General features: G+C 35.1%; 1 protein-coding gene across 1 annotated transcript in view; it reads left to right on the top strand.

The window, feature by feature from the left end:
- The window catches only part of LOC130047422 (uncharacterized), a 14,658-nt gene extending 10,711 nt beyond the window's left edge, over nucleotides 1-3,947 (top strand). The window contains exon 7 of the mRNA XM_056142417.1: nucleotides 1,702-3,947. Coding sequence (XP_055998392.1) covers nucleotides 1,702-1,760 — 59 coding nt within the window. The 3' untranslated portion in view covers nucleotides 1,761-3,947. The remainder of the gene's footprint in view (nucleotides 1-1,701) is intronic.
- Nucleotides 3,948-14,247: the final 10,300 nt, after the last annotated feature.

Here is a 14,247-nt window from a genome sequence, read left to right as displayed (position 1 = left end):
CTCAATGAATCGTTTTTCATCAGCATTATCACGGCACCAGTAAGAGGGTAGGAATTGCATCACGCGCTCGTCCTTTTCCGTAACCGGTTACGGAAATAGCCGAGTAGTTACGATTGGGGAAGGGGGTAATCGTTTTGTAAGAAGTAATTGTGATTTTACCGATATAACTGCTTTTGTGTACTTTTATAACTCCGTGCAACTAAATCGAGAAAAATTAAAGCAGCAATAAATCTATCTGCATTTGATTTTATTTGCAAAACGAACGGTACATAGTGTTTTCTTGATATCTGTAAATAGAAAAAATATTGCTTACATTTCTTGTGCCTTTTAAGTGGTGTGTACATTCAAAATACGATTGTTTTAAAAGAATAATTCAAGAATCAAGGTGTCTCAATCTATGGATACCATCTCAGTTTTTGTACAGGTATTATAGAGTAGAATCGTTAGCCAGATGTTCTCCCAGAAATCTTTCCATAAAGTTGGGTTTTACCCTGGGGAAATCTCACAACTGAGTTTGGTTCCTCCAGAAATCATATTGTAGAGGAGGTTTCCTTCAAATTCCTACTATTGAGTTGGGTTCCCTGTGGGAATTCCTATAGTCGGATGAATAAATATTTTATGCAGAGAAACAATTGTATAGAAAAAATAATGACGATCCATACTATAGGAAATAATATTGATAGATAAAAAGAAAAAAATATATAGAGATAGTCCAGTCTTTTTTTCTTCAAATTATTGTAAGTTAGGTGGACATTTTGAAACTTATAAGATTTTTAGATACATACAATTATAATCTTTTTTCAACTCTTTTGAATATATTCAATTTCCACTGCTGATATTTTGTTCTTAATATGACATGAAATTCCATCTGATGATCCTATCATCTCCTCAAGTCTGCACTTCATTTTGTATATATCAATTTTAAGAGCTAGAAATGATATAAGATTGGTAAAGAAAATTGTTTTCACATTCACTTCAATATAGAATCCTGTAACAATAATTTTTCATGACACCTTGAATTAAGATTCAACTAACAATATTCCATATCCTTTGAATAATTTGACATTCATATAATAAGTGTCTATTTTCCAACTTTATCCAGGGAAATCCTACTACAGAGGAAATTCTACTAAAGAATTGGGTTCGGAATTCCTATAATTAGGTTGAGCTTTCCCCTCACTGCCAGTTTTCCCCAACGGAAAACTTACTATAGGGTTGTGTTTCTCTTGGGGAATCGCATTATGGAGTCTAATGTCCGCATTTCCTCCGTTACGATAACATGTTATAAAATTTTGCATTTGTGTGGAACTGGACTTTTCATACTACTTGTACATCAATTGAAATCTAGTTATGATAATTTTCAAACTTTTGGTGTAAGACTTCATGCATTATACTAGTAACTCTGCAAACAGTTTGTGTGCTAGGTGTTCTGCGTTAGAAAAGAGATATTCAAAGATTTTTAAGATGCGTTTTGATTATGCGATATCTTTCCCTGGGGCCTGAATTCCAGAAGGTAAGAGTTTCACAATTTTGGTGGACGCCTCTGCTCTTTACTACTACACACCCAGTGGCCTATGCTTAGTATTCAATAGATTAGAATAAATCTATTTCATTTTATCACTCTTACAATAGCCTCGCTTTGGAGCTTGCCTGGATACATTTTAACATTAACATGTAACAGTCTGAATATTCTTTTGCCAGACAAATATGGTGGAGAAAATAAACCAATGGCGGAAGGGAACAACGATGCAAACGCTTGAAGCAACTTGGAATCATTCTTTCAAAGAAATTGAATGCTGACTTTGGAAGTTCATGGTATATCACAAGTTATAGTTGTCAGCTAATTCTTGCTGCATGATTGGGCCGTCTTTAGTAATTTTCTCTTTACGTGTTGAGTTTCCAACAACTGGAAGAGTCGGGGGAAAGCTTGTTGATACATCATATAACGAACCTCAGTCAGTGGTAGGTGTGGAGGGGGTTACCGGTGTTGCGACTCCCCTTTAGTCAATTTTGCCATTTGTGTGTTCTTTACTCCTCCTCTTTGGTACATCTTTCGGTCACAACCCCTCTTTGACGATTTCCATGATCCGCTCTTGTTTGTAATTATAAACTTTAATAGAGAGAGTGAAAGTGTAAGATAACAGGCGGACACTCTTGAAATTATACAGCTTCTGTAGCTATAAATACAGATTATTTTATATGTACATTTCTCTGTAATGTTGTTGACCTCTTGATATGCATTTAATATAGTATACTACCTATACCAGTACATTTATATGATCTATTTTGTGGCCACTCGATTATCATTTATATCTGAATAAATCCAATGGTCAAACGCATATTTATCAAAAAACAAATTTTAAAAAAATCGTCATTTAATAGATTTCATCTTTTTTATAAACATATTTTGACCTCTATACATTTGTCATTGATAATAAATCTTCAGAAAATGTTGATCGAGAATTTAGGCTGTGCACTAAAAATTTTGTCAATCTTACCTACAATAAGAAATGTATAACAAATCTATAACATGATTGTGTTAAGTTATAGATATCATAATTCTTCATTTCTATAATAATTACACTGTATTTAAGTCATACATTATTTTATTACATTTGTGCAATTACATACTTGTATATATGTACAGCCTTTGCAATGTAGGATACCGGTGCACTTTAGTACTTGTATATGTTAATATGTATCTATAATGGTTTACTATTTTGCGTGCTTTAATTTATTTACATTATTTCATACATGTGAACGTTCACTACAGTGTTACTATTTTTGTCTCCACTCTTTCAGGGGGAGATATGTTGTTTTTGTACTTTCTTTCCGTCCGTCTGTCTGTCTGTCTGTCACAAAATATTGTGAACGCTTCTCCTCCTATATGGCTTACTGGATAGACTTGAAACTTTGTACAATGCTTCATTTCCATTTGCAGATGTGCATATTCGTGGGACAAGAGGATCCGATGAATGTAATAAAAGTAATTGTGGATCTAAGAAGGGTGGAGGGTATAAATAGCTTGTGAACTCTTCTCCTCCTATATGGCTTATCTGATAGATTTGAAACTGTACAATGCTTCATTGCCATTTGTAGGTTTGCATGTTATTGGGACAGGAGGATCAAATAATTTTCATAAATGTTATAGTGGATCTATGAGGGGGGATGTTAAAATAGCTTGTGAACGCTTCTTCTATATGGGTTATCTGATAGACTTGAAATTTTGTACAATGCTTCAATGTCAATTGCAGATGTGCATATTGTAGGGACAGGAGGATCCAATTGTTATTTCTGAAATTATAGTGGATCTGAGGGATGGAGGGTGTAAAATAGTTTGTGAACTCTTCTCCTTTTTACCCGAGTTCATAATGGCTTTGTTCCTGTTCATGCTTTCTCCTCCATATCATGCAGTGCATTAAGGGGAGAAGGTTTCATTTGGAGAGCTGGGGAGACATTTATTTTTCATAACAACAATCTCTTTTACTATGACAATGTTCATGATATGCGGAACAAATTAGTGTTTTAATTTTTTTGTTCAATTTCTCAATATTAGCGAGCTAAGCTTGTTTTAACGTTGTATGTTCCGAATTTCGACAAATATAATCCACCTTGTAAAAGCACTTGAATGATCGCACGTACGTATGTAGGAGGTTACATGACATGTCATTTATTATTTCAATTGTTTTAACCTGAATTATTTGGTTTTAAATGGGTGTTTTTGAACAACTGTCACTCGGCCATTTCTATTGCATGTTCAGAAAACAAATCAACTAACAGTCGCATGTGCTGTGCAGACTTGCAGAGATAAGATCATCGATGGTCTTATCTGTGTATAGCTGTGTAGTTTGTAGCTACAGTACCTTGAAAGGTGAATATCAATGTTATAACCCCCATAAGCATAGTACCATGCCATAATTGTAAGAGAAATAAAAGTATCAAATACCTCCTAGTAATTTGTTGTTTTATGCTCTTTCAAATCTACATTTAGACAGTTGCATCTGATTTATCATTCTGTCACTCGAAGACGTGTTACACTATGTTCACTTGCACCTCTGTTAAAGGGACAGGTTCACGATTTTTAAAAAAAAGAATATTTTTCAGTTTTTATTTTTAACGTTAAAAATCTAACTCATTTAATGTTGACAGCAAAACTTTTCACTATCTGAATGAGAATAAATGCAATTTTTGAGCCTTCACTCTGTGGTATGAAAAGAAAAACTCAAGTCGATTTATGCTAAAAAAAAAAAAAAAAAAAAAAAAAAAAACCAGTGCAATGTTAACTTTGTAATATAAATCACCCTAATTCTGCAAAGCCATACATTTAACTTTTAGATGACAAATTTTACCTAAAGAATGCTTGAAATGTAATAGACATAATAAACTTAGATCGATATACATTTCGTTTGAAAACTTGGTAAACAATAACATACCGTGCAATCTTTGTTTACAAAATAAATAATAAACTCCCTAAAATGAGCATCTGTGTTAATGTATACCCTAATTTTTTTGTGAAGCCCATTAAACACATTGAACAGTAGATTTTGCTCATCAAAATGGGAGAAAACCGTGAGTGAGTTCCTTTAACTCTGGAATCTTGTGATAATTTAATCACATGATATAAACAGTCTTTCCTTCTAAATACATCAGGCTCTTTTCATAGCCTTGGCACTGGTATTTTATAAGTACATTTTTTACCATTTAGCTGTTTGCCTCTTTTCCAAGTTTTATCGTATATTTTAAAGCCGTTTTCACTTTCGATTTCATGTTTAGATCACATTTCCACCACATGAATGATCTACATTCATATACACGTATTACGAAGTAGTTCCAAAACAGAATCACAAAACGGATTTTAAACAATTAACAGTAAAAATCAATTTAATTGCACCAAAAGCATTTCATAAAATGACTAAATATTTAGTCCAGAACATTAATGATGCAGATTAGAAACTTTTACAAGATAACGTTGACTATGGTAGCTGATTTGTGCTATTTTACAATGTGTTTTGTTTTCGTTGTTGTAATTAGCTCATCTGAGCTGAGAGCTTAAGTGAGCTATTTTGATCACATTTTGTCCGTCCGTCCGTTTGTCTGTCCATAAACTTTTCAAATTTTCATCTCCACAACCACTGGGCCACAATAGGGGATCAAAGTTTTACATAGGAATGTATAGGGAAAATCTTTTCAAGAATGACTGTACCAGAAAAGTTCTTTATTTGACCACTGATGTAAGGAACACAATAGGGAATCAAAGGCTTACATACAAGACATACAGATATATAGGGAAAATCTTCTCAAGAACCACTGAACCAGGGAAGTTCAAATTGACATGAAAGCTTCCTGATATAATGCAAATTCAAGTTGGCAAAATACATGCCCCCCCCCCCCCCCCCAAGATTAGGGTGGGGCCACAATAGGGGATCAAAGTTTTACATACGAGTATATGGGGGAAATCTTTTCAAAACCCACGGAGCCAAAAAAGTGAAAATTTACACGAAAGCTTCCTGACAAAGTAGATAAAAGTTGATGCAATTCATAGTGCCCGGAGGTAGGGTGGGGCTACAGTAGGGGATCAAAGTGGTATATGCTGATAAATAGGAATGATTTTTGAAATATCTCTTGAATGATTTAAGCTAGGGATTTTATGTATGAATATTTTGTGGGAAATCATTGTTTTTCATTAAGTTTGACCTTGACCTTGGACCTAGTGGGTTTTTGGTTTTTTTAAATCTCTGACCTGTTCAATGAAAGGTGGAGATAACGAACAGTGATCAACCTCATAAATCCTACAAGCAATACAAAACAGAGTTGGACAAACACGAACATCTGGATATACCAGAGGAAGGGTCAGGTGCCTAGGAGGAGTAACATCCCCTGTCGAGCGGTCGCACCCGCCATGGGCCCTATTTTTTGATCAGATAAACGGAGTTATTTGTAGTCAACATCAGTGTGCCAAGAACTGCTTAACAATCAGACAGCATTTGATAGGTTATATTGACAAACAAGATCGTTATAACCACCATAGAAATTTGCAAAACGCTGGCTTCAAACGAGACTGTTGTAACCTCTGTAACATCAAATTGTTTTTCAGTAGCCTGCCTCGATTTACAAACTGATCATACGTAGAACAAGCTCATGCGTATCAAATCAGTTGAGATATATAAACACCATATACAGGTGATAATGGAATATAGCTACATAAATATGGGAAGTTGACGATAGAGAAGATGAAATCATTCTGCTTGACAAAAAGTTGAGTTTAGTTTGCTGTTAAAATCCATTTTGAATAAAAACATCTAAGTACGAAGCAAATGTGGAGGACTCCGTTATGGTTTTTTTTATCTCGACTTCACACGGATATATCGAATCGACCTATAAATGAAAATGATTATTATTATAAGAGAGGTGGATTTATCGAACAGTGATCAATTTCAGAACTCCTATAAGCAATACAAAATAGAAAGTTAAGCAAACACGGACCCCTGGACCAGAGAGGGACCAGGTGCCTAGGAGGAGTACGAATCCCCTGTCGACCGGTCATACCCGCCGTGAGCCCTATATCTTGATCAGGTAAACGGAACTGTCCGTAGTTTAAATCAGTGTACCAAGAATGATCTAACAATCGGTATGAACCACGTCAGAGAGTATTTGACCCAGTGATAGGTTGTATTGGCGAACTAGATCGTTATAACGACCTTAGAATATATAACACATCGAAATGTCGAGTTGAAGGCCACAGCAAGATATTTTTTCCTCTCATGTAGAAACTTTTGAATAAACTCTGCTTCGTAAGGATATGAATATATGTATGATGATGAAAATCAATAAAAGATAAAAAAAAAATATATATATATACATCTTTACAACCAAACTTTGGACCGTCTGAATGCAAGGATAAGAGCATCCTCACAAGTCAAGGTTTTATCATTACGTACTCTCCTTACAAGAGTACGTAATCACAAGACCTTGACTTATGAGGATGGGATAAGAGTAATATTTTAGCTTTGATTCTGTGTTATGTAAACAAAGACTCGAGTCTTTTTATGTAAACAAACAAACCAACCGGTGAAACGTTAATTTTGTAATTTAAAGCATCTTCATTTTGTACAATCACAACTTTTAACTTTTAAATGACACATTTTACCTAAAGTATACTTTAGATGTGATATATACATGTATAAGATAAACATGGCCAATATCGATTGATTTTGAAAACCCTGTAGACAATAACACACTTCAATCTTTATTTTCAAAACAAATTATAAACTCTCTATAATGAGCTTCTGTCATGACGAATAACCTTTGTTTGGTGAAACCCTCTAAACATATTAGACTGTAGATTTTGATCATTTAATGTGAAAATTTGGAGGAAAATCGTGAATCAGTCCCTTTAAGATATTTTTCTTTCATCAAAATAAAAATGACTTCCCTCATGCTGTTTAAGAACACATATAATTCAGTAAAACAGAAGCGTCGTATCTTAAGTTAGAACTTACGAAAATCTTACATTCGGATTTGTTGTAAGGAAACTTGTGTTAGGTTAAGACGGAGAAGACACACCAGTGTAACACGCAAAAACACGTGTAATTTATTTCTTTGGAACAACCGTCAGAATTTGTCAGATCTGTATTTACTAATTCACATGAACTTAGGTGATAGAATCAGGTGGGGCGGGTAAACAGGTATATAAATCTCACCTGGAAAGGTGAGTGTGTCATAAGGTAGATAAGATTGCAATATTTACTTTACTTATACGACACTGCAGTCGGCTGTTGGGTGTATCGTGATTATGTTTTGAATTTTGGTAATCAACAGTTAGATGTAATCTAATTTTACAGATATTTTATTGTGGATAACATGATAGTCCTAGTGTCACAATCAACATGTTTAAGACTATTGAATTACTGGTTTATTATGGTAATTCTTAAAGTCAATTACGATCTTGCTGTATTTCCTTTGTGGAACGTGTAATATTTGTGTACATTATTTACCCGTTGAGTACTGTAGTTCGTACAGGTTATGGTTCGTTCTATGTCCATTGTACATGTATATGAATTGCATTTTATGTACACCCGTCGTGTTAGTTATAAGCGACCTGTGTTCAATAAGGTCTTCCAATAACTTGGGAGAAAAACCTCGTGTGGACGCTACGCCATCTGTCTAAATTTTGGTCACTTCTCTAGAGTCCTACAGCTTATTGGATTACAAAATTACTTAAAGGACAGAGAAAAATGCACGGACACGACTACTGAATTAATGATACATGTAATTCAAGTTATAATACAAAGGGTATGTTATACACCAGGCAGGTATTATGAAGATCAATACACGCGGATAATTTACGTCTCAGTATGAGTGAAAAATTCTCTGGAGGGACGTTATACAATATACAATCAGTCAATCAATCTATCTATTTCTAATGTTAGTTGCAAATTGTAAATACTCTTCCATGTTAAGGAGGTACTCTACATCGTCATAATGGCTGACTTCCTTTTAAAACATGGTGGAGAATTTAAATATCAGCAATATTTGTCGAAAAGTTATTGCCAAGGTGAGAAGCTCAGTAGGTTAGCACGTCGACTGCTCAACTGTAGATCATGTGTTCGAGTCCATCAAGGGTTTAAAAATTTCATCAGATTGCTTTCAACTAAAACTTGACTAAATGAAGTAAGTTTGAAAGTTTTCAATTTCAAAATATTGTGGTGTACATATCCTCCAATTTTGTATTATAAATTTTTTTTATAAAATATTTATATGATTAATTTACTACCATCATTTATTTTAATTATATTTAAATTATTTTCAAAAATTCTTATACTATACAGCTTTTACTTGCAACAGCAAACATAGCTAATTGGCTTGAAATTTAATGATGATTTTTATACATATACTCTTGCTCGTAGTATTTATTTCTTCCTCGTAGTCTTGTGCTTTCGTATCTGTATATTCTTGTATATTCTTGCATGAAAGTTTTCTTTTATTTTGTATTCTTTTGTTAATCTGTGATTTGTCTGTGTATATGTGTACATGCATGCTATGTGTCTTTGTCCTCGATATACTTGAATGTGATAGTCGGTTAAAAAGCTCTACTGAGCTTGTGTTTGACATGTTGAATGTATATAGTGCCGACTTTAAATAAAATTTACTTTACTTTACTTTAATTTTCATCCATACCAAATTTCTCTGGTGTAGCATACATCCTTAATAAAACTAAAACTTTTGATGAATTTTTGGTTTTGATTCTTGATAGAATGGGCAAACAAGATTGATTGAATATTGTTTAACGTCCCTCTCGAGACTTTTTCACTCATATAGATACGTCACGATTGCTGGTGAAGGGCTGCAAAATTTAGGCCTATGCTCGCCGCTTACTGCCTTTGAGCTCAGTACGTTAACGTGTCGACTACTGATCAGTAGATCGTGGGTTAAAGTCTTGCGTTCCGTGGAGATCCGGGTTAGAATAAGTCCTCAGTACCTCTTGCTTGTCGTAAAAGGGGACTTAATGGAGCGGTCCTTCGGATGAGACCACAAAAAACAGAGGTCCCGTGTCCCGTGTCCAGCAGCTGTGGCACCATAAAGATCCCTCACTACTCAAAGGACGTACGCTCCTTGCATAGGCCTAAATTTTGTAGCCCTTCACGGGCAATTATGCCGTCCACATATGATCGAGTGAAAAGTTCTCTAGAGAGGGACGGTTAACAATACAATCAATCACTCAAATCTTGCAAGGTGAGACGGGGGTGGGGGTGGGGGTAGGTAATTTTTTTCAGATTACATTCTACTAAAACTGCATTTAAACTAAATGACTAATTTGAAACTTTCCAATTTCAAAATATTATTGTACATATCTTCCACTGTCCAGGCGTATCGGGTCTGGAGGTTATAAAGTGATTTGGGTAAGTACTCCGTACTCAAACCCATAATCCGTGTTCATAACTCAGTGTGGAATAACGAGTGTGGTTAGGAGTAACGAGTTTGAGCATGGAGTACGTATTAAAATATTACATGTATTTGATTGAGAACTTTTGTTTACAGTTTTACTTGACTAAACCCATTGACTCTGTGCACAAATCTTTTATTACTCGTTTTAGAACTTCATCGCATAAACTCGATGTTGAAGTTGGAAGGCATAACAATCTAGTCAGAGAACGACGGTTATGTACTGTTTGTGAGCTAAATGATGTAGAGGATGAGTTCCACTTTATTTTAGAATGCCCTCTTTATGATAATTTGAGAAAACAATATTTTAAGAAATTCTATTATACAAAACCCAGTGTTTACCAACTGATTAAACTACTCAGTGTTAAAAACACTAAAGAACTGATTAATGTTGGAATTTTTTTTACAGTATGCTACTAAGCTACGAAACTCTCATATGGTGTGATATCATTTATTTTATCTAAATTATACATCGTTGTAACATTGTTGTCTACTCACTCTCCATAATGCCATGTTTGTTTGTATAAATGTATTTGTGTATATGATATCCACTGAGTCTGGGGCTCACGGAAATAAAGAATCTGAATCTGAACCTCCAGGCCAGAATTGTCTGGTATGTTATTCCTCCTCAATACTCGGGTAAAATCTGACAATCTATTACAAAATATACCTCATGCTCACTCTGGTGGCCATGAGCCCACCAAGACACCCAATGCTGTTCTTCAACACATCGAATCAAACAACATGAAGGATTTGTTATACGCTAATGTTTACAGACTCTCGTGTTACGTGTATTCACACTAAAGGTTACAGAATCTCACGTTACGTGTGTTTACGCTAATGTTTATAGGCTCTCAGGTTACATATGTCCACGCTAATGTTTACAGGCTGTAATATTATGTGTGTTCACGCTAATGTTTAAGAATCTTGTTACGTATGTTCACCCTAATATTTACAGGATTTCACATTACGTCTGTTCATAGGATATCACGTTAAGTGTGTTCATGCTAATGTTTACAAGCGCTCATGTTACGTGTGTTCATGCTAAATCAAATGTTTAGAGGTTCTCACGGAGAGGATATAAATAGACAGTGCCTGCTATCCGATCCTATTATGAATTATAGTGAAATGCTGTTTTAAAAAAACAAAATGTTCTCATCTAACATATGTTCACCTAATGTCCACAGACTGAAATCACGTTACATATGTTCATGCTAATGTAGGTATTCACCTACGTATGTTCACGCTGATGTCTGCAGGTTATCACGTTAGTATGTTAACAGGCATTAACGTACGTGTGTTCACGCTAATATCTTCATAGTCTCATTTTACGTATGTTCACACTATTGTCTGCATGTTCTCACATAACGTATGTTTATAATAATATTTACTTTTCAGAACACGTTACGTATGTTCACATTAATGTTTACTTCTCAGATCACGTTACGTATGTTCACTCTAATGTTTACAGCTCAAATCACGTTACGTATGCTCACGCTAATGTTTACAGCTAAGATCACGTTACGCATGTTCACGCTAATATTTACTTCTCAGATAATATAACGTATGTTTATGCTAATATTTACTTTTCAGATCACGTTACGTATGTTCACGCTAATGTTTATTTCTCAGATCACGTTACGTATGTTCACACTAATATTTACAGCTCAAATCACGTTACGTATGTTCACATTAATGTTTACAGCTCAAATTATGTTACGTGTGTTTCCACTAATGTATACAGCTCAAATCACGTTACGTATGTTCCGCTAATATTTTCTTCTCAGATCACGTTACGTATGTTCACTCTAATGTTTACAGCTCAAATCACGTTACGTATGTTCACTCTAATGTTTACATCTCAAATCACGGTACGTATGTTCACGCTAATGTTTACAGCTCAAATCACGGTACGTATGTTCACGCTAATGTTTACAGCTCAAATCACGTTACGTATGTTCACGCTAATGTTTACAGCTCAAATCACGGTACGTATGTTCACGCTAATGTTTACAGCTCAAATCACGTTACGTATGTTCACGCTAATGTTTACATCTCAAATCACGTTACGTATGTTTACCCTAATGTAGGTTCTCACGTTATCCATGTTCACAGTAATGTAACTTCACAAATAGACTGTGGGTACTTTTCAACTTCTGGGTGATATCTCCAATGATACCGATTTTACTAGAGATCAAGATAAGACCGCGCCTGCAAGAAAACACGGAAGAAAACACAAAACTATTTCGCAAATTGTGGAGAAAATGTAACAAACAACGATATAAAAGACTTGTTCAGGACTATTTAGTTTACCAACAGACATACACAATGCCATATATCTCCTCAAAGCCGAGGCCAACTCGTTCCGCAAGAGATTATTGAGAATCTTAGATCTAAAATGGACGGCTTCTCTTCCAGAGATGTTCAAACTAGTTAATGTTTGGTAAACATTTCTCCTACAAGGACTTTAATATACATGTATTGGTTATAATTTTTGAAGTTTTTGTACTGTACAGTTAGAGTTTGCATTAGAAGGATTTTTTTCCTTATTTTAAGTAAACATGCATCTAAGCTTTACAGGACGTTTCGTAGTTGACATACTGAAGCGTACATATGTACTACTATTTTGTTCTGTATATAGGTATAGAATAACCAGGTGTATATATGCACGATACATTGCATTTCTGCTGTGCAGTTTACGGTGTTACTACTTTTAAAACCACGTTGTTATGAATTGTGATATTTTTGACGTGCAGTTAGTGTACGTTTGCGTTACGTGATGTTGTGCTTTTCTATGAAGGGACAATAATGACATAATAGTCAAATTCTCTAGGTCTTTTATCTCCGATATACGTAGCATGTGTTACATGTACATTATTCAATTAATAGACCCATGGTCATTTCCCGGTGAGTGTTAAATCATTTCCCGGTGAGTGTTAAATCATTTCACGGTGAGTGATGTGTCATTTCCCATCGAGTGATTGGATATTTTCTGACGAGTTATGGGTCATTTTCAGCCATGTCTTACGTCCAGGATGCTTTCTAGATAAATGAATTCTGGAATCCCTCTTATCTTGGAGACTCCATGAATTTCAGTTGTTTGTATTTTGATTTCAGTCTTCGAGAAATTGCAATCCAGCTGTAGATGAAGCGCGAAATGTTTTACCTCTTCATGGAGCTCAGGGCCGTAGCAGTGAGTTTTTTTCTCTCTCTCTGTGCCAGCGCCTACCGTGGCCTCCGTGTTTAAGAACATACGTGTATCTGAGAGAGCAGTGACTTTCACTTTCTTATGTTGGACGTTTGTGAAAGGAACAGTCAATAGCTTTCTATTTTATCGTAAATTAAATTTGAAATAGAAGTATAAAGTCTTGTTTTGTTAGACAGCATCGTGTGACCTTCAACTCGACATCTAAATGAAAGCCGAAGATAACGAATAGTGATCAATCTCATAAATCCTGTATGGAATACAAAATAGAGAGTTGGGCATACACAGACTCCTAGATATACCAGAGGTGGGATCAAGTACCTACACTGCATGGACTAGCCTTAGCACATTGTATCCTAGTAACGTATTTCAATGTATATTGATACTATGTGTATAGTTATCTTACTGAAATGTGATGAATAAAAACGAACATTAAAGTATTTGTTGGTTTTGTGCATTGGCGTTCATGGGGGGTTTTGCGTGATGCAGTGGATGTAGAAGGAATACGCATCCCCTGTCGACCGGTCACATCTACATTTATCTTTCGAAATTGGTCGAACAATGGAATTGTCGCCACGCCGTCACACGTTACACAATCATTGGGAATGGAAACGGGATACAGGCATTGAGATAAATTAAAGAGGAGCATACACGATGCACACTACATTTAAAATACTTTATAAAGCACATATTGCAATAACTTATTAAAATAATCATAAATACCCTAAGTGAAGAAATATTCAATATAAAGCACAGAGAATTTCACTATATATGGAGACCACTTTAGCCCCTACCCGGAGTTGAACTCGTCAGCCCCTAGCAGCGTGTGACCAGTACTCTCCACCATCCAGGCAAGTCTTAAATCTTGCTTTCAATGACGATGGCAACATATACATTTTCTTTTGATTATTGATTGAATTAAACTACATCAAGTAAAAATTTATAGTTTTTCTAGTTTAAACCCATATTAAGGCAAAATAACACGAGGGTCGAGCTACCTTAAGTAAGACCGAACTAACGAATCAGCTTTATAGCACACCAGATGATTTCAGCTTCTCCATCGAGAACACTTCATAATTCCATTATCACCTGAATGCTGT

This window comes from Ostrea edulis, chromosome 1 (genome assembly GCF_947568905.1).
Source record: "Ostrea edulis chromosome 1, xbOstEdul1.1, whole genome shotgun sequence".
NCBI classification, from domain to species: domain Eukaryota; kingdom Metazoa; phylum Mollusca; class Bivalvia; order Ostreida; family Ostreidae; genus Ostrea; species Ostrea edulis.
This window is presented reverse-complemented; position numbering and strand designations above follow the sequence as displayed.